This window comes from Bufo gargarizans, unplaced genomic scaffold (assembly GCF_014858855.1).
Source record: "Bufo gargarizans isolate SCDJY-AF-19 unplaced genomic scaffold, ASM1485885v1 original_scaffold_998_pilon, whole genome shotgun sequence".
In the NCBI taxonomy this organism is placed as follows: Eukaryota; Metazoa; Chordata; class Amphibia; order Anura; family Bufonidae; genus Bufo; species Bufo gargarizans.
In genome coordinates this window covers 319,190-340,815 of record NW_025334788.1, presented here as the reverse complement: position 1 = coordinate 340,815, position 21,626 = coordinate 319,190, and the positions used below count along the sequence as shown (strand labels likewise).

Sequence of the window (21,626 nt, the reverse complement as noted above, 5' to 3'; positions counted from 1 at the left end):
TCCACCGAGTATGGAATTCGACGTTGTTCCAGGTTTCCTGAGGTGTTAGCCAAGTTGGCTTGATTCTACAGTTTGATGGACCAGGATGGTGGTCGGTTCTGGGGTCTAGTTCCAGTTTCCGGTTGCGGTTCCAGTTACGGTTATGCGGTTGGTGTCGTGGATACAAAGAAAGAGGAAGATACTGAAGTGGACACTGCTTATTATAGGATCTATCCGGGGAGTGTCCTTTATTGTTATGATTATGTAAATTTCTCCTTTGCTGCTATTGGTGGAAAGTAAAGAAGGAGAAAGCAATACTCGCCTCCGTGTCTTTAATAAAACTATGACTTTACGTCATGAAATAGGAAAATCATTTAGTTAATAACCGTTCTCATCGGTGTATCCACTAGACAACTTTGTCTCCGGTTGTGTCCTTTTTTGCAGTGGAATAATGTCCAAATACAACATATACTAGGTAATAGTCAATATGCTAGCGCTCCTGTGCTTGAGCTGAGACTCGCGGTACTATAGAAACTTTATAGAGAGGAAAAACTCCAGTGTATACTGCTCGTGAGTCTCCCCATTCGGCAATCCGCCGCTCGGCCTACTGAACTTGCGCCTTTGTGTTTGTGCTGGGAATTGAAGTTGATGTCTGTTACTCACAAGTCTCCCCGTTCTACAGCCCACCGCTCAGCCCGTTGTTCATCGGTGTATTGGCTGCTCTGCTATGTGCCGGCTTGTGTGACTCCACGCATGCGCCCTTGAAGTATGGAGACACCAAAACCGATTCAAATACTGCAAGATTAAAGTTCTCCAGATGTTTATCTACACTAGCGATACTGGATAAGCCGTCCTACAAGATGCGTTTCGGAAAGGGTTCCTTCCCCAGTCGTAAAAAATAATATATACTTAAAGGGACCAATCTCTCTATATATACCTGTGGATGATAATTAGAAGCTAGATAATAGCTAGATAATTAGAAGACTGTATATTTTTTTAATTTCATTTTTCATTTATGTATTTATTTATTTTTATTTGTTTTAGATAATAGTTTTTTTTTTGGGGCTGTTTGCCTGTTACATGCATTTTGTCTAAGTATGTAGTAAATAATAGAGCAACCTGAGTCCAATGACGCAGTGTGCACTATACTTAAGATTATATGATTAAAATCACTAGAGCACAGTCCGTAGTTTGCTATTTACATCCACAGGTATATAGAGAGAGAGATTGGTCCCTTTAAGTATATATTATTTACCACTGAGGAAGGAACACTTGTTCCGAAATGCGTCTTGTAGGACGGCTTATCCAGTATAGCTAGTGTGGATAAACATCTGGAGAACTTTAAACTTGCAATATCTGAATCGGTTTTGGTTTCTCCATACTTGAAGAGCGCATGCGTGGAGTCATACGACCGGGCACACAGCAGAGCAGCCAATACACCGATGAACAACGGGCTGAGCGGTGGACTGTGGAAGGTGGAGTAACAGACATCAACTTCAAGTCCCAGCACAATCACAAAGGTGCAAGTTCAGTAGGCCGAGCGGCGGATTGCAGAATTGGGAGACTCGCGAGCAGTATACACTGGAGTTTGCCCCCTCTATTAAGTTTCTATAGTACCGCGAGTCTCAGCTCAAGCACAGGAGCGCTAGCATATTGACTATTACCTAGTATATGTTGTATTTGGACATTATTCCACCGCAAAAAAACGACACAACCGGAGACAAAGTTGTCTAGTGGATGCACCGATGAGAACGGTTATTAACTATAATTACAATTCAGCCGTTTTTTAGCTTATATATACTAGTGCTATAGAGCTCTGCATGTTAGGTATTTAAAAGGGAACGTGACTGTGTTTTATTATTTTTTATTATTGTATTATTATGTGTATTTTATTGTTTTCGACTAAGTATATATTATATGCAAATTGACTGTGAGCTAGCCATTTTCTTTGAATGTCTCAATCCCATTACCTGAATGGGACTCAACTGCAGGAAGGCTATGTGATGAAGGACATCATAGGCCAGGGAATATGCCGAAGTGCTGCAACCCCTTCCAACAGCTGGGAGCCAGACTCCACCGAATAGATACTGATGACCTGATGTTTTATAGCTGCTAAATGGTAGTTAGCTACTTTCACACTAGCGTTTTCAATTCCTCTATTGAGATCCATCATAGGATCAGATCCGTTCCCCATCGACTTTGAATGGTAGTCATGACGGATCCGTCATGGCTAGTGATGAGCGACAGGTGCCCAATTCGATTTCGACGAAATTCGCGAATATTCGATAGAATATTCGTTTTATATTCGTCGAAATCGAATATTCGTCATTATTCTTGTTATCGCAATTAATATGCGATTTAAATAATCGCGTATTGCGATTGTAACTTAAAGGCTACTCTCCTATTGAAATAGCAATGCGATTAATTCAAGTTATAATAATCGAATTTCACTGCCATATTCCATATTCGTTAATTCTAGCCTAATATGGAATATAGCAGTGCTAAGTTAAAATCGAAATTCGATTATTATAACTTGAATTAATCGAATTGCGATTTCAACTTGGACCTGGTTTACTATGGTTGGCTTGGTAGAATTAGCGAATATGACGAATGTATTCATCATATTACACAAAACGAAGATAACGAAGTATTCTGCATCTTCGTTTTAGCTACCTATTCATCAACTTCGCTAATTATAGCGAATTAAACTTAGCTGTCTCTATAGTAAACTTTCCTATATGATTGCCAGAATTAGCGAAGTTGACGAATAGGTAGCTAAAACGAAGATGCAGAATACTTCGTTATCTTCGTTTTGTGGAATATGACGAATACATTCGTCATATTCGCTATTTCTACCAAGCCAACCATAGTAAACCAGGTCCAAGTTGAAATCGCAATTCGATTAATTCAAGTTATAATAATCGAATTTCGATTTTAACTTAGCACTGCTATAGTCCATATTAGGCTAGAATTAACGAATATGGAATATAGCAGTGCTAAGTTAAAATCAAAATTCTATTATTATAACTTGAAAAAATCGAATTGCGATTTCAACGTAATTCTCAAATCCGACAGTACATTCTAGTATATGGAGACGTTCCCATGGTGATGGGGACGCTCCATGAGCACGGAAGTCGGCAGAAGCGGCAACGGGCACTGACTGGAGCAGCCAGGAAGCCAGGAATCCAAAGGACAGGTAAGAACAACTTTAGGGAAGTGGGAAAGAAAAAAATATAACAATAAAAAAAAATGAAGAATATTCGAAATATCGAATTTATATCACTATATTCAAAATATTCGCGAATTAGCGAAGTGCCGATATTCGCGAAAAAAATTTGATATTCGAATATTCGCGCTCAACACTAGTCATGGCTATATAAGACATTATGAAACCGGATCCGTTCATGACGGATGCATGCGGTTGTATTATTGTAGCAGAATAGTTTTTGCAGATCCATGTCGGATCCACAAAAAACACTAGTTAAAAGTAGCCTTCGTTTGCTGTGCTCCAGTTTACTACACTGTTCAGCATCCCTGTTGTTTTAATTATTAATGGGATTGACCGCCAATACCAACAACAGCCACAATACACTTTATGGCACTGTTCTTAGTATACTATTAAGAGGCCACGGTGCTCCTCAGAGCTGATTGCAGTGGGTGCTGGGAATCTGATCCTATCTTTTGTGGAGGTTTCACTGTGACTATTAAAAATGAAAAAGAAAAATATCTAGACCACATACTTATCACTAAAGGGCCCGTTCCATTCAGTTTCACCCCAGGGATTCCTCATTCGGATGATTTGAACCACTTTTTTATCACAGGTGACCTTGAAAGCACACAGCGATAGTTTGAATAAACATAAAATTATTTCACTACCAAGATCAAAAGGACTCTAGTCAAGTATGTAGTGTCCTCACCTCCTCTGCTCCGGTTATAGAGTACATATGTCCTGCAACAATATTCTCTTTGTCAATAGTTTCTCCTACACCCTGGACAAACGGCTGCAGAGAAAAAATAGTAAGTGTCACTAAAGCTTCTTTGAATCAAGCATGCAAATGTAGGTGTCACAGACGTACCGAGACATACGGACTTCCCCGCGAGGAGATCTTTGAGACTGGCAACATGTGGTATGATTTGACATGTTTACCTTGTGGATCAATAGGCGTCTGTGTTGCTTCTGGTACTGGTCACACCCTTAACTCTCAGGTGTTGCTATTGTGGTCATTTTACTTTCCCTATTTATAGTTGTTTCTCCCACAATGCTGAGAGGTTAATAGCTTCAGTTGTACCTGTGAATACCTGGTGTTTGGATCTCGGCTAAGGTACTGGTGCTGCCATAGCTTCTTGGAAGTTAAGTGTTACCTTTCCCTTTTGTACTTTATTTTGACTTTTCTGTGTGTAGCATTTCCTTATTGTTTTGTATTAGGGAGACTCCCGTTCATCCTTTCTTTTGGAGGAACGGGTTGTCTCATTCCTGTCATTAGTACCAGGGTCCTTTAGGGTTAGATAGGACTTTAGGTATGCCTGTGTATAAACTCACCTACCTCTGGGGTCTGTTCATACTGGTAGTCAGTCAGGGCTTTGAGTAGGGTTTTCACTAGGAGGTATCCATCTTCCTTCCCTTCCTTTCAGACCTTATTTCCTTTCCCCTTTCCCTATGTTCAGTGTGGGGTTTAGTGCGTCAAATGGTTCCACACCCAACCATTTGACCATCTAAATTTGAAGGTTATAAGGTTGGAAATACACATTAGATAGCTATTGGCCATTTGAATATTTAATTGACGCCCAACAAAATGGACAAACTGCCCCACACATCCGCACACTTAGCTTGGCGAAGCGTGTCTGTGCCCTGAATGGTGAGAGAGGAGTAAGTCGTATAAAAATGTGATCACATGGTCCAGCACTAATTGGACAGTGTCATCCTCTTTTAGGACACACCTCATTGACAAGTGGAATAGTAACTCTCCCAGTTGTTAATCAGGTTTTACAGAAGAAAAATTTTGATAACCTATTTTGAGTATCAGTCATAAATACGTATCTGATTGGTGTGGGGAAGACTTCAGACATCCCATTCCATCGGTAGTTTAAAAATGGGATTTGGTGCTTGGGCGTTAAGTTCTGCTCAGGTAAAACTGATAGACTGCACTATGTCTACAGCAGGGCCTAGGGGATGAGCATGACACACGGATTCTCTCTTTGGTGCCCTGTACTAGGAATAACACTTTCATTTATGGAGCACTGGTGGAAATTAAGACTTTCAATAACTTACTGTGTTACTAGCAGTCAAGCTCTTTTCTGTCAGTGTCCTCTTGACTCTCTGAAACAAATCTTCTGGAGGTTTCACAATTTCATATCTTTCACAAACCCCTCCAGTGAAATCCACAAGTGATTCACTAGCATGACCACCATCAAGGGCTTCATACGATCCATTGATCCTGCGGAGAATAAGTGTCACTGATTAGTGTGTTCTTTGATGTTAAATAAGACACATGTTCACATGATACATTTTAATGCATCTTTTCAAACAAAAACAAGAAGTAGATACAGAAGAAGAGCGTGTGTGGGCACATACAGTGAAATTATTGTTGGTAGCAGACCCTGTTTACATGAGGCGATGTGCTGCCAATAACCAATTATTTTTATGCCTGTAAAAAAGATGTGATCGGCTGAATTTTCTCACTTGGCTGATCACTGGGGATCTTCACATGTGGCAGTGACCAGGACCGAGCATTTGTAGGAATGTTTATTCACTCAATCATTGGCCTGTGTTAAAGGACATTTAAATGCTAAAATTCTGGGTTCAGTGATTCCCCACTAGAGGGAGCTTACAATCAGTTACATGTAACGGAGGGATTAGGCCTGTGTTTTGAAAATTTGCAAGACATCAATTCTAGAAGACTGCGACCATACTAAAAGCTTTAGAATCTTTTCACAGGAAGGCACAGTGTAACGATAAAGATTGTTAAATAAGCATTCTGGCATTTGTCTCAGTTGGTTACGTACATTTTGAACCTTTTCATTATGGGAACCTGGACACAAAGAAAGAGGAACCAAGTTCCCATATATAGAGTTACTGTGTATTGAAATAGCTAGGGATACTTATAGAAGTGTGTGGGGATTCGCTCTGGAAAGCAGGTTGAGCGGACGCAGTACAGAGGCACAAAACAGTTCTTAACCAAAAATTCTGTGTTCATTCACACATGGCAGGTTAACTAAAACAAACAAAGTCACCTTAGGTTTTAAGTCCTGGTGTTCAATTCACACCGTGCCACCGGTACCGCATAAAAATGTCAAGTTCAGTTGAGACACTGTGCTGCAGGTACTGTGTAAGAAGGACAAGTTATGGTGTTTGTTGACCTGTCCTCCCAGACAGGTCGCAAGCCGACATCCAGCCACAGGCCTCACACACACAGACACAGCCTACTGCCGTCCAGCTGGCTTTTTAAGACAGTCAGATGTTGGCAAAGCCCGGACTTGCATCCCTCACCTCCATCGGCGAGGTCGCCTGAAGAATATCAAACACTCTGTCCGTTCAACAAAATGGATCAGTGGACTCCAGAAAAAGGAAGGTATTTATTGAAGAAATGAGCTTGACGTGTTTCGAGGATTACAATAGAAGTTCTCTTCTTAAGGAGCATACAGGACGTCGGTCTCTCCAGTGTGACTTCCTGTGAACTCTAGGATTACATCATGACCAATCACATCCCTCCTGGCAGCTCTCAGTCCCCTTCTCTCTCCACTTTCCATTTTCCTGTTTTACTGTCACGGCGCGGTGTGGGTAGTAAACTCCACACCGAACACAGAAGTGAAAGGAAGAAGTACCAGGCCTGGAAATTAGAGAAAGGTCACCTCCTTGTGAATTCCTACCCTGAGTCCTGACTACTAACAGTATGAACAGACCTCGATGGGTAGGAATGCTCATACGCAGGATCCAAGAGCCAGTCTTATCCTAAATGGCCCTGGAAATAGTGTCAGGACAAACGGCGACCTGTTCCTTCCCAGTTGAAGAGACTCTCTCAGACCCAATACCAAAAGACAGGGGAATACAACAAATACGAATTAGGGAATGTGGCGAAACCAACCTCGCCACTGGGTGCTGGAGAAGCCTGGTTGCCAGCCTCTTGCCCCAGGATTATGGGCCCTCTCATCAGCCCATGCTAAAGTTAAACTCCATGGCAATTGAACTGTATTTGTGTAGTCTGAGTGCCATTCACCTAATAATTTAATGCACTCAGACCGAAGCTATCTGGGGATATGTTTAATGTCTATGCTTACTGAAATGGTTGTGACATTGTATATTTGAATAGTGATTTCTGTCCTATTGTGCCCACATGTGTAATGGCGATTTCCCTTTGTCCAGGAGAGAAAATTGAATTACTCCCCAATTGTCTCCAGGACAGAAGACATTGTATAAAACTGTGTATTCTCCTGCCTGTGATAATTACAGTTGCAAGAAAAAGTATGTGAACCCTTTGGAATGATATAGATTTCTGCACAAATTGGTCATAAAATGTGATCTGATCTTCATCTGGTCACAACAATAGACAATCACAGTCTGCTTAAACTAATAACACACAAATAATTAAATGTTACCATGTCTTTATTGAACACACCATGCAAACATTCACAGTGCAGGTGGAAAAAGTATGTGAACCCTTGGATTTATTAACTGGTTGAACCTCCTTTGGCAGCAATAACTTCAACCAAAAGCTTCCTGTAGTTGCAGATCAGACGTGCACAACGGTCAGGAGTAATTCTTGACCATTCCTCTTTACAGAACTGTTTCAGTTCAGCAATATTCTTGGGATGTCTGGTGTGAATCGCTTTCTTGAGGTCATGCCACAGCATCTCAATCGGGTTGAGGTCAGGACTCTGACTGGGCTACTCCAGAAGGCGTATTTTCTTCTGTTTAAGCCATTCTGTTGTTGATTTACTTCTATGCTTTGGGTCGTTATCCTGTTGCAACACTCATCATCTGTTGAGTTTCAGCTGGTGGACAGATGGCCTTAAGTTCTCCTGCAAAATGTCTTGATAAACTTGGGAATTCATGTTTCCTTTGATGATAGCAATTCATCCAGTCCCTGACACAGCAAAGCAGCCCCAAACCATGATGCCCCCACCACCATACTTCACAGTTGGGATGAGGTTTTGATCTTGGTGTGCTGTGCCTCTTTTTCTCCACACATAGTGTTGTGTGTTTCTTCCAAACAACTCATCTTTGGTTTCATCTGTCCACAGGATCAACATCCAGGTGCTCTTGTGCAAACTGTAAATGTGCAGCAATGTTTTTTATGGACAGCAGTGGCTTCCTCTGTGGTATCCTCCCATGAAATCCATTGTTTAGTGTCTAGGATTCTTCTTCACCTCATTGAGCAGTCTGCGCTGTGCTCTTGCAGTCATCTTTACAGGACGGCCACTCCTAGGGAGAGTAGCAGCAGTGCTGAACTTTCTCCATTTATAGACAATTTGTCTTACCGTGGCCTGATGAACAGCAAGGCTTTTGGAGATACTTTTATAACCCTTTCCCGCTTTATGCAAGTCAACAATTCTTAATCATAGGTCTTCTGAGAGCTCTTTTGTGCGAGGCATCATTTACATCAGGCAATGCTTCTTGTGAAAAGCAAACCCAGATAGGGCAGGGCAACTGTAACCAACACCTCCAATCTCATCTCATTGATTGGACTCCAGTTGGCTGACACCTCACTCCAATTAGCTCTTGGAGATGTCATTACTCTAGGGGTTCACATACTTTTTCCACCTGCACTGTGAATGTTTACATGGTGTGTTCAATAAAAACATGGTAACATGTAATTCTCTGTGTGTTATTAGTTTAAGCAGACTGTGATTGTCTATTGTTGTGACTTAGATGAAGATCCGATCACATTTTATGACCAATTAGTGCAGAAATCCATATCATTTCAAAGGGTTCACATACTTTTTCTTGCAACTGTACATTAACCTATTGTGTGAGGTAATTGTATCACAGGCAGAGGGGAGGATTTTGTCTGGGAGTGTCTACTGGTTGTCTTACAAAACCCTGTGGGTGGTACTAATGTGTAAGAATGATATATAAGAACAATAAACACACAGCTCTGGCTGTCCACTGCTTTACCCTCAACACAGAGCTTGGTCTCGTTCTTGAAGAGATTTACAGTATGCTGTTAGAGACTGATTGCTAGGAGAGTGAGCCGCTTGGGTGCGTTTCCTGCTCGTCTGCTAGCAGCTATTCATGAGATTCCGTTTGGAGTTTGGAGCATTCCCTTGAATGCCGTTCGGGAGTTTGGTGTTCTGTAAGTAGCTGTGCCTGTAGCTCTGGAAGGGGAAGGTTGCCTAAACGGTTTTAACCCCTTTTATGCCCGGGGTGCAGTTACAGGGAATAGGGCACTTAACTCCAAAGAAAGGGAACGAGCAGGAACTCAGAGGAGAACCAAACAGCAGCATGTCCACAACCAGAAAGAGATATCAACTGCATAGCATTATGGGTGAGACCAGACTAAATAGAGGAGTGGGAATGACCACTTAATCTACACCTGAGACAAGAGGTGTGGTCATAACCAGCAACAACACAGAAACAATTGAAATCAAAGAGGCTGTAAGATCATATCACGTGCAGCCAGTCTCTTAGATCTGACCCCTGTCACGGGAGGGACTGTGACATTTAAATCCCTGTATTCTGTTGAGGATATAATTAGAGATGAGCAAATGTTTCAAAAATTTGATTTGCCGGTCCGCCAAATTTTTTCGAATAAATTTGTTTCGATACAAATTTATTTGTGGCGAATCGCGTTAAAAAACTGCTATTTCCTAGCTGCAGAGAGCCTTTATAGGGGTGTAGAACACTGTGCGTTTCACTAACTTGTATAGGGAGTCTGCTTTGGTAGTAATATAAAACTGTGAGTCCGTATGACATGCAGAAGGGCGTCGCTCTTAGAATCACTGCACACTTCACTTATTTGGGCAGTCACGGGGCCAAAACTGACCAAATAACTCAAGTGTGAACTCAGCTTTACAGGTCGATGTTAGCGCCAAGAAGCGCACTCCTTTTACACCGTCGTCAGCTGATTCAACATAGATGCCTACAGAACCTGCTCTATTAAATGCTTAAACAAGTAGAGCCCCCCTCCCGACAGAGTGGAGAGGGTGTCAGAAGTAAGTTTGTGTTGACGTCACTGATTATTTTCCCCTTCCTCTAATCCATCAGAACAATAAGCCCACAAAAAAGGATTCTGTCTGTGGAGCATCCACCTACACTCGGTCAGCATTCGGTCAGTAATCCATCAGTATTGCTAATGCAAAAAAAAAAAAAACAGGAGTGGATCCAAAACAGAGATGACACGTGAATGGAATATTTGCATGTCTTCTGTGTTTTGTACCCACTCCTGCTTTTAGCTACCAAATCATGCCTCATTTAGCATGTAGCATGGAGGTAGTACACATGCGCTATTCGGTGCTGTCTCCTGCAGGAATGCAGGGATGAGATCATAGCATTAGCAGTGGATGTGTGATTCATTTCTTCTTTTCTCTCATTATTTAATACATGGCAAAAATGGCTTTAAAACAGATAACCACACAGCTGACCGGCAAATATATATATTTTTTGCCACTTTACGCATTTTCGCACTTCACCTTTTCGTCCCACTAATAAAAGCAGAAAATGCATTAGAACATATAACTGCACTGCACAAGGGCAAATAAGATGTAGAAATGTTTCCTTGTAATAAACCCTGTTACAGGCTGTATAAAACAGCACTTGCACCCTAATAAGAATGGCTTGCTGGAATTACAGAGCTGTATAATGGCAGTTTGGATCCCCAGTCAGTGCTGCAAGGTGTAATAGGATTGTTCCTATTACCCAGGCTGTAACCTCCCCTACTGAACCCTGTTCTGCTTCAATGCTGTGGAATGATTCCTCCCTATCCTTTCCCTACACCTTGAATTATCTTTCCCTTTCCCTACGCTTTTTCTGCACAATTAATTATTTTTTTCTAACACTGTCCCTAGTGCCTGCAGCCGTCTTTCCCTGCACTCAGTACACTGGCAAATGGCAGAATCTAAGATGGCTGCTGCTATTTATAGGGCTGGACATCGCAGGGCTGGCTGGCTGCTGATTGGCTGCATGCATGTATGTCAATCTTGGTGATCCCGCCTTCCCAGACTTCCTTTCTCCATGACCTCACACGTGCAGCGGCCATTTTAAGAAAAATTGCGATTCGTTACCATGAAGCGCGAGGAAATTCAGCTTTGGTGCGAATCAAATTTTTCCTTAAATTCGGAACAAATTCCACGTTGTCAGCTTCAATTTGCTCATCTCTAGATATAATGCCTCCTCTATGCAATAGACCTCTATATGCAGAAATATAGTACGTAAGTGTATACAATGATTAGCTACCGTTAAGTATGTAGTACCCCAGACCTGGGGGTTCTACCATGGTATCTGCAATTGTTTACTGTTTTATATGCAATGTGAATGTATTGCTTTTGTAATATTCATAATATGTAACCGTTCATGCAATACATTTTGTTGCCCAGCAGATGGATTACAGTTGTCAATGTTTGGCAACAGGAATGGAACTTACCATTCCATTCCTCTCCTTTTGGTAGGAGTCGGCTGGTCTCACTTTCTGCCAAGGGTGGGGCTGAGCAAAAGAGATTCAGTCTACAGTCTGAGAGAAGAGATTGAGGCGTGACGGAGCATGTGATCCATTTCTTGCTCCTCCAGGCCAGGTGGACCACAGAGGAGGCTCATCAAGGAGGATGTCATTGCCCCAGGTGGACCACAGAGGTAGCTCATCTAGGAGGATATAATTGCCCCATGGAGACTGCAGGGTTGTAGGCCACAAATGAATTGCAAGCAACAGCATATTAGAGTCAGCAGTGTGATGAAGCAATCAAGCTAGTAAGACTCGGCTGCAAAGTGGTGGAAAACACGTCCTAACACCATCACGAAAAAATTCAGGACAGGCATAGCTAGAAGCCTGCAGCATTCAGTTGACACCTACAGTGTAAAGCCGTAGGGAAAGGAATGCAGAAAGAGACAGTGTTCCCTAGCAAGTTTCTGTGTGTAATTTTTGCACAATGTGGTGAGATTAGCCCCCATCCCTGTCTCTGCAAAGCCACACATAAACATACAGTAGTCCACAGAATAATGAACGGTGGATCCCACTTAGCCAACCAAATCCAACTTGATTGAGGCACGGTTAGTCACGTGGAACAAAATAGCCTATGGCTGTTTCGCGTGTATCCAAGCTTTGTCAAGGCCGCCACGTCTCAAGATAAATTGCAAAAGTGGTCAACACCTGACTTCCAATACGTCAGCACGGGAAGGGAATCACTCCAATGTAGACACAACAGAAAATCTCAGTGGACGTTCGTCTTCAAAACATCTCTTTCTTTATTTCATAAGTACAGATAGATATAGAGGACCTGTATCGGCCCGTCCAGCCTTCATCAGCTCCTTTATTTGTATCTGTACTTAAGAAATAAAGAAAGAGATGCATTGAAGACGAACGTCCCCTGGGATTTTCTGTTGCGGCCACGTCTCAAAAGACTTCTTCTGCTTATGAAGGAGATGTCTTTGAGATGCAGAGACCTTTACAGACTATGAATACATGCAAAACGATTGTAGATTATCTTCCTCCATATTACTGACCGTGCCTCATTAAAGAAGAATTTGGTTGGATTAGTGAGTGCCACGGTTGTTTTACCTGTGGACTATATGGATTTATGATTCTGCTAATATAATCACTGAGCACCATCTACAACAGTGAGCAAATTGACGGGCGATACATGTATACTTATATTCTGATCAATATGAGGAATATGCTGAGCAGGGCCAGCTTTTCTGTGAGTGGATGGTGACATTCATTTTCACTGCACTTACTTAGCATAGGCTTTTTCCAGAAGTGGGCACCAGAACTCATGAGATGCATTGGACCTAGCAGCCTTGAGATCTTTATCCATTATAGGCAGCATGTCATCGACTACCACTTCAATCCATTGTCCATACTGCCAAAACTGTAATAAAGCCAGAATATTTGGTTAGGCTCAATTGTCTCCCTTTTCTTATCACAGACAGCCTTTTTCATACAAGAGACAATGTGGCAATCATCTCCCAGCACCTTGGCAAACAGCTAGTTTTGCATTGAGAAGCTGTGGCCATTCTTACAAAAGTCATATTACATGGCGATCATCCACAGAGCCTCTCCATTCTAAGTCACATAGGGGGACTTAAAGGGAACCTGTCATGTGGATATTTGATTATAATCTAACTAATTATATACAATCATTAACTACTAAAAAGTACCTTAGATGTATTCACTTACTGGTGTGACAGATGGTTACCTCATAATATACACACAAAGATGCCGCATGCTAATGAGCTGATTTGAGTCCAGCCACTCCCATGCTATAGCCACTCCCATGCCCACCTGCTGCTGATTCATATGGAAAAAAACTGTCAATCAGCAGCAGGTAGGCGGGGAGAGTCAGGAGCTCATGAATATTCAGGACTCATCATTATGAGCTGGAGCTTTTCAATACAAGATGTTTGGCAGATTAACTGGGTCAATTAAAGAAAGTGACCCAGCATTTTTCAAAGAGAATCAGTCACTTATTTATGTTGCCCTTAGGACACCATAAAACTGGTGACAGGTTCTCTTTAAGCCAGGGACCACTCTATGATGTTCATTTGTCCTAACTGGTCAATGGACAGCAGTTATCTTTGTACAAATACCATACACTGATATATAATAGCATAATAAACACTAAAACATGTCAGGTCTTTCTTAAATGGGTCGTCCCACAAAAAATATTCTACAGTTTTAAAACCAGTACCTGGATCTGAATACTTTTGTAATTGCATGTAATTAAAAATTCATTAAAATGTGTCTGTATAGGGCCACCTACAGTTTGTTGTTTTTTTTTCCTATTTCTTTGACCTGCTCATTGAGAAGGCCACACATGCTCAGTTTCATCCTTCAACTGCCTCCTGAACTGTGATAGGGAGAGCTGAGACACGCCCCCTGAGCTGTGATAGGGAGAGCATGGACACACACCCTTAGCTGCAGCAGAGAAGACACTCCCCTTGAGCTGTTAGCTTGATATAAATCTAGCAGAGCAATTAATGGGGAGATCTCTGGATCCATGTGAGGTGCAGGGCTGGTTCTGGCTTTGTTAGAAAGAGATTGTCACAAACTATATGATTATAGATTAGCAAATTTTAAAAAAAATTGTATTTGCCGGTTCGCCGAATTTGTCTCGATACGAATATATTCGTGGCAAATCGCGTAAAAAAACCCCGACTATTTCCTTGCTGCAGAGAGCCTTTATAGTGGTGTAGAACACTGTGCCTTGCAGTAACACGCATAGGGAGTCTGCTTTGGTAGTGAAATAATACTGTGAGTCAGTATGACATGCAGATGACAGGCGTCACTGTTAGAATCACAGCACACTTCATTTATTTGGGCAGTCACGGCGCCAAAACCAACCAAATAACTAAAGTATGAAGTCTTACAGGTCAATGTTCGCCAAGAAGAAGCGCACTTCTTTTACACCGTCATCAGTTGATTCCACATATATGTCTACAGAACCTGTTCTACTAAACACTTATACAAGTAAAGCCCCCCCCGACAGAGTGGGGAGGGTGTCAGAAGTAAGTTTGTGTTGACGCCACTGATTATTTTACCCTTCCTCTGATCCGTCAGAACAATAACCCACAAAAAACGGGTCCTGTCTGTTCCGCATCTGCCTTTACTCGGTCAGCATTTGGTCAGTAATGCCCAAAAAAACACGAGTGGATCCAAAACAGAGATGACACGTGAATGGAATATTTGCATGTCTTATGTGTTTTGTACCCACTCCTGCTTTTGGCTACCAAATAACAAGAGCATTCTGATGGGACCATACAGGCCTTACAGCTGCTGGGCTGCAGAGTGGCACAGTGACAGAGTCTGGAGGTGGCAGCAGCATGAGAAGACTACAGAGTGGCACAGTGACAGAGTCTGGAGGCGGTAGCAGCATGAGGAGACCACAGAGCAGCACAATGACAGAGTCTGGAGGTGGTGGCAGCATCAGGAAGCCGCAGAGTGACACAATGATAGAGTGTGGATGTGGCAGCAGCATGAGGATACCATAGAGTGTCACAATTACAGAGTGTGAAGGTGGCAGAAGCATGAGAAGACCACAGAGTGGCACAATGACCGAGTCTGGAGTTGGCAGCAGTATGAGGATGCCACCAAGTGGCATAATAACAGAGTCTGGAGGTGGCGACAGCAGCAGCATCAGGAAGATACCACAGAGTGGCAAGTTGACATAGTGTGGATCTGGCAGGATCAGCAGCATCAGGATACCACAGCGTGGCAAGGTGTCATAGTGTGGAGATGACAGCAGCATCAGCATCAGGAGACCACAGAGTGTCAAGGTGACATGGTGTGAAGATGGCATCAGCATCAGGATGCCACAGAGTGTCAAGGTGACATAGTGTGGAGATGGCAGCAGCATCAGGATACTACAGAGTGGCAAGCATTATAAGGCCACCGAGTGGCACAATGACAGAGTCTGGAGTTGACAGCAGTATGAGGAAGCCACCGAGTGGCACAATGACAGCGTCTGGAGGTTTGCGACAGCAGCAGCATCAGGAGGATACCACAGAGTGGCAAGGTGACATAGTTTTGATATGGCAGGAGCAGCAGCATCAGGATACCACAGCGTGGAAAGGTGACATAGTGTGGAGATGACAGCAGCATCAGCATCAGCATCAGGATGCCACAGAGTGTCAAGGTGACATAGTGTGGAGATGGCAGCAGCATCAGGATACTACAGAGTGGCGAGCATTAGAAGGCCACCGAGTGGCACAATGACAGAGTCTGGAGGTTTGCGACAGCAGCAGCATCAGGAGGATACCACTGAGTGGCAAGGTGACATAGTGTGGATATGGCAGGAGCAGCAGCATCAGGATACCACAGCGTGGAAAGGTGACATAGTGTGGAGATGACAGCAACATCAGGAGACCACAGAGTGGCAAGGTGACATAGTGTGGAGATGACAGCAGCATCAGCATCAGGAGACCACAGAGTGTCAAGGTGACATAGTGTGGAGATGGCAGCAACATCAGGAGACCACAGAGTGGCAAGGTGACATAGTGTGAAGATGGCAGCAGCATCAGGAGAAGGCCAACAAGTGGCACAATGACAGAGTGTGGAGGTGGCAGCATCAGGAGGATACCACAGAGTGGCTAGGTGACATAGTGTGAAGATGGCAACAGCATCAGGAGACCACAGAGTGGCAAGGTGACATAGTGTGGACCGTCTCTGAACTGAAGATGTATTTCTTTGGGAAATGACAGCAGTCCACAGAGTCGCTAAGAGACTTTGCCCTATACCTGCAAAAAGCTTTGCGGACAGTTATCCAGCTAGAGCCCCATGAAGCTGAGGGACAAGATCAGATCCTCAGGGAGCAGTTTATTGAAGGTGTCATTGACAAACCTCTCAAACGCCAGCTGAAGATGCTGTCGGTCTAGCACCTGGATATCCCGTTCCTAGATTTTAAGGAGCTTGCTATTGACATCCTGGGAGAAAATCCCCACTCTGAACTTCCTGAAGATAGGAAGGCCTCGTCCGTCTGCGATCCGCTACCCACCACCAGATAGCAGAGTGTGTGGCCCAGACACCTGTCCCAGATGCTGTGGCAGCCCTGACTACCCAAGTTGCTCTCCTAGCTGAGAATATGGAGAGAATGTCCTCCACTTGGTCCACGAGAGGATCGAAGTTGACCAATCGGTGCATTGTCAAGCCCCCGGGATCGACACACCAGAAAACCGAAATGCCGGTATTGTCAGAAGTATGGACACACTGAAGATAATTGCTGGCAGTTAAATGAATATCCCCGGAGGCCAAGGACCACCCCTCAGGAGGAAGAATACTAGGCCCCAAAGATCCAGCCTTCATGCCTAGATATGTGGGGGGCCGCCCTGTGATTGAAGTTAGCATCAACGGAGTAATGTTTTCTGCTTTGGTCGACACCGGATCTTAAGTAACTACCATCCGCCGATCAGCATTCGAAATATGCCGGAAAGGAGCTCAATTGACAAGGCCCCCAAAATCCTGGATCCACATCAGAGCTACTAACGGCCAAACGGTACCCATCCTAGGTTATTGGGAACCTTTTAGACTTCAACCTGGAGCAGAGACCCTGATATGGTGCCGAGCTTGCATCGGGGTCCGAAGTCAGTATTACCAGGCCCTCATGGAGCCCCTACAATTACAGGATCACCCTATTGTCCGAGTTGCCAGGAGCCTGGTCACTGTGTCGTGTGGAAGAGTACCCATCCACTTGGTCAATCTAAGTGATGAAATGTGGAACTAAAGAAATATTATCCAGTGGTGAGTCTACGTCATGTCCGTCTACAAGACGTCCTGGATTCCCCTACTGCTGCTGCACAGCAATCACTTCAAAAAGCCGATGCAGCCAAAGATCCGTTTGAACAACCTTGGTGGGCCTAACTACACATTGGAGATGCCACCACCACTACTGAACAACTTAAAGGTGTGTTGGAATTAGCCAAGGAGCACCACCAAGTCTTCAGTAAACACCCCTTGGACTATGGTCAGACGAGCTTAATAAAACACACTATTCCCACTGGCACTCACCCTACAATCAAAGAAAGATATAGGCCAGTGCCTCTTGCCCTATACCAGCAGGTGAAGAAGATGGTTTAGGACATGAAAGCAGCCAATGTCATCCAGTAGAGTCAGAGCCCCTGGGCTGCCCCTTTGGTCGTGGTAAAGAAGAAGGACGGAACCATCAGTTTCTGCGTGGAGTATCTCAAAATTAACATCACACACAAGGATGCGTACCCCCTGCCACCAATTGAAGAATCTCTAGCAGCCCTTGGATCTGCTGCTTATTTCTCAACCCTGGATCTAACCAGTGGCTATTGGCAAGTCCCCATGGGGCCTGAAGATAAGGAGAAAACAGCCTTCACTACCCCAATGGGTCTGTTCAAGTTCAACTACATGCTGTTTGGGCTGTGCAACGCCCCTGGAACATTCCAGAGACTCATGGAAAGGTGCCTTGGACACAAAAACTTTGAATCCGTATTGCTGTACTTGGATGATGTGATCGTCTACTCCAAGACATATGAAGAGCATTTACTTCATATAGCAGATGTATTCCAGACTCTGGTTCAACATGGATTGAAAGTCAAACCTTGATAGTGTCACAAACCCCAAGTGAAATATCTGGGACATGTTGTGAGTGCGGAAGGTGTGAAACCGGACCCTAATAAGATAGCGGCCGTACAAAGCTGGCCTGCTCCTAAGACCATCAAAGAGGTCAAGAGCTTTCTGGGATTTGCAAGTTACTATATGAGATTTATCCCCCACTTCGCTCAAGTTGTGGAGCCTATCCAAGAGCTTTTGAAGGGTCATCCCAAAGGCAGCCAGAATGCTAAGATACCAGTAGAATGGAATGAAGAGCAAGAGACCACTTTCTGACTACTAAAATAAAATCTCACTGAACCACCAGTCCTGGGCTACCCTGACTATAGCCTTTTATTCAGTCTCTATACGGACGCCAGTAAGAAAGGGTTAGGAGCCGTATTATCTCAGACTCAAGCCGGAACCGAAAGAGTCATCGCCTACACCAACAGATCTTTACGAGAACCGGAGCAGAATGACCACAATTATAGCTCCTTCAAACTGGAATTTATGGCCTGTAATTGAGAAGTTCAAGGATTATCTAGCGGCCACACCTTTCACCGTCTATACCCATAAAAATCCACTGGCTCATTTGAACACTGCGCGTCTGGGAGCTCTAGAGCAAGGATGGGCCTCTAGACTGGCAAACTTCGACTTTACCATTAAGTTCCGGACAGGTAAAGCTAATGACAACACTGATGCCTTATCCAGGCTATCTGCCCAGAATGAAATCATTTCCAAAGACGATCAGTGGGAAGATGTGGAAATGCCTATGTTCTACTCCCGATTTGCACGGCAGGAAGCTCTACACACTGAGCACCAGGTTTCCAAAGCTTCTAAGGCTCCAAGGACCAGTGTTTCCCTCATTTTGCTTTGTGGAGTAGGGACAGGCTGCTAAGGACACCAAACGCTTGCTAATAGGGCCACAAAAGTCATTTTAAGGACTGGTATTGGTGTGCTATCGATAGGTGTGATATACTGAGGGGTGTGATATACTTATAATATACTTTCTAACATAGAAAGTATATTATAGTGCATTTGTATTGTGCAGCAGTTGTGCGCGTTTTTGCTGCTATACCGCAGCTATATAGAGGGACAAACGCTATTGGAATAACTAATTGCAACTGGGGTAATATACCTGTTGCCCCCCAAAAAAATTATTGAGGGGTGTGATATACCTATAATATACTTTCTAACATAGAAAGTATATTATAGTGCACTTGTATTGTGCAGCAGTTGTGTGCGTTTCTTCTGCGATACCGCAGGTATATAGATGGACAAGCGTTATTGGAACAACTATTTGTAATGGGTGTAATATACCTGTTGCCCCCCAAAAACTGATTCAGGGGTGCGATATAACTGCTTCCACAAAATACTGATTGAGGGGTGCTATATACCTGCTTCCACCAAATACTGATTGAGGGGTGCGATATACCTGCCTCTACCAAATATTGATTAAGGGGTTCTATATACCTGTTTCCACGAATTACAGATTGAGGGGTGTGATATACCTGCTTCCAACAAATACTGATTAAGAAGTTTGATATATCTGCTTCCACAAAATACTGAATGAGGTGTGCAATATACCTGCTTCAACAAAATACTGATTAAGGGGTGCGATATACCTGCTTTCACAAAAAACTGATTGAGGTGTGCGATATACTTGCTTCCACAAAATACTGATTGAGGGGTGCAATATACCTACTTCCACCAAATATTGATTGAGGCCTGCGATACACCGGCTTCCACCAAATACTGATTGACGGGTGCGATATACCTGCTTTCACAAAATACTGATTAAGGGGTTTGATATACCTGCTTCACAAAATATTGATTGATGGGTGCGATATACCTGCTTCCACCAAATATTGATTAAGGAGTTCTATATACCTGTTTTCACAAAATACTGATTGAGGGGTGCGATATACCTGCTTCTACAAAATACTGATTAAGGGGTTCTATATAAATACTTCCACAAAATACTGATTGACGTGTGCAATATACCTGCTTCCACCAAATATTGATTGAGGCCTGTGATACACCGGCTTCCACAAAATACTGATTGAGGGGTGTGATATACCTGCCTCCACCAAGTATTGATTCAGTGGTTCTATATACCTGTTTCCACAAAATACTGATTGAGGCGTGCAATAAACCTGCTTTCACAAAATACTGATTAAGGGGTTTGATATACCAGCTTACACAAAATACAGATTTCGGGGTGTGATATACATGCTTCCACAAAATACTGATTAAGAGGTGCGATATACCTGCTTCAACAAAATACTGATTAAGGGGTCCTATGAACCTGTTTCCACAAAATACTGATTGAGGGGTACGATATACCTGCTTTCACAAAATACTGATTAAGGGGTTTGATATACCTGCTTCACAAAATACAGATTTAGGGGTGCAATATACCTGCTTCCACAAAATACTGATTAAGGGGTTTGATATACCAGCTTCCACAAAACACTGATTAAGGGGTTTGATATACCAGCTTCCACAAAACACTGATTAAGGGGTGCGATATACCTACTTCTACCAAATATTGATTCAGGTGTTCTATATACCTGTTTCCACAAAATATTGATTGATGGGTGCGATATACCTGCTTCTACAAAATACTGATTAAGGGGTTCTATATACCTGCTTCCACTAAATACTGATTGAGGTGTGCGATTTACCTGCTTCCACCAAATATTGATTAAGGGGTCCTATGAACCTGTTTCCACAAAATACTGATTGAAGGGTGCGATATACCTGCTTTCACAAAATACTGATTAAGGGGTTTGATATACCTGCTTCCACAAAATACAGATTTAGGGGTGCAATATACCTGCTTCCACAAAACACTGATTAAGGGGTTTGATATACCTGCTTCCACAAAATACTGATTAAGGAGTGGGATATACCTGCTTCTACCAAATATTGATTCAGGTGTTCATTATACCTGTTTCCACAAAATACTAATTGAGGGGTTCTATATACCTGTTTTTGCAAAATACTGATTGAGGGGTGCAATATACTGACTTCCATCGAATACTTATTGAGTCCTGCAATATACCTGCTTCCACAAATACTGCTCTTCTCTAGGGACTTTGGCACAGGGTCATTTTGAAAATAACAGGCAGAGGAAGAGGCAGACCGTTTCGCAGGGGTGGTAGGGGTCGGGCAGGTGCACCAGGCCGGAGCCTAAGTGGAAGGTTGGAGAAGGTGCGTGCCATTACATCAAAGGTTGCACCAGAGTTGGTTGAGAGGCTCACTCAGCCTTCAGCTTTTCCACCCTCATCATCCTCTGTATCTGCACCCTCCTCACTTTCTGCTGTGTGCACCCCCAAAGACACCACCACCACCACCATAGCCACTCCACTTGAGTCAGAGGAATTATTTTCCAACCCATTCCCAGACCTTACTCATGTGCAGCCATTCTTGGCATCGGATGAGGTGGAG

At 43.3% G+C, this 21,626-nt stretch overlaps 1 protein-coding gene across 1 annotated transcript in view; it reads right to left on the bottom strand.

Moving 5' to 3' along the window:
* LOC122924301 (calpain-2 catalytic subunit-like) overlaps window positions 1–21,626 on the bottom strand; it is a 66,376-nt gene that overhangs the window by 16,344 nt on the left and 28,406 nt on the right. The window contains exons 4-7 of the mRNA XM_044275253.1: window positions 12,860–12,993; window positions 5,249–5,414; window positions 3,897–3,980; window positions 3,720–3,805 (exon numbers count right to left, since the gene is read on the bottom strand). Coding sequence (XP_044131188.1) covers window positions 3,720–3,805; window positions 3,897–3,980; window positions 5,249–5,414; window positions 12,860–12,993 — 470 coding nt within the window. The remainder of the gene's footprint in view (window positions 1–3,719; window positions 3,806–3,896; window positions 3,981–5,248; window positions 5,415–12,859; window positions 12,994–21,626) is intronic.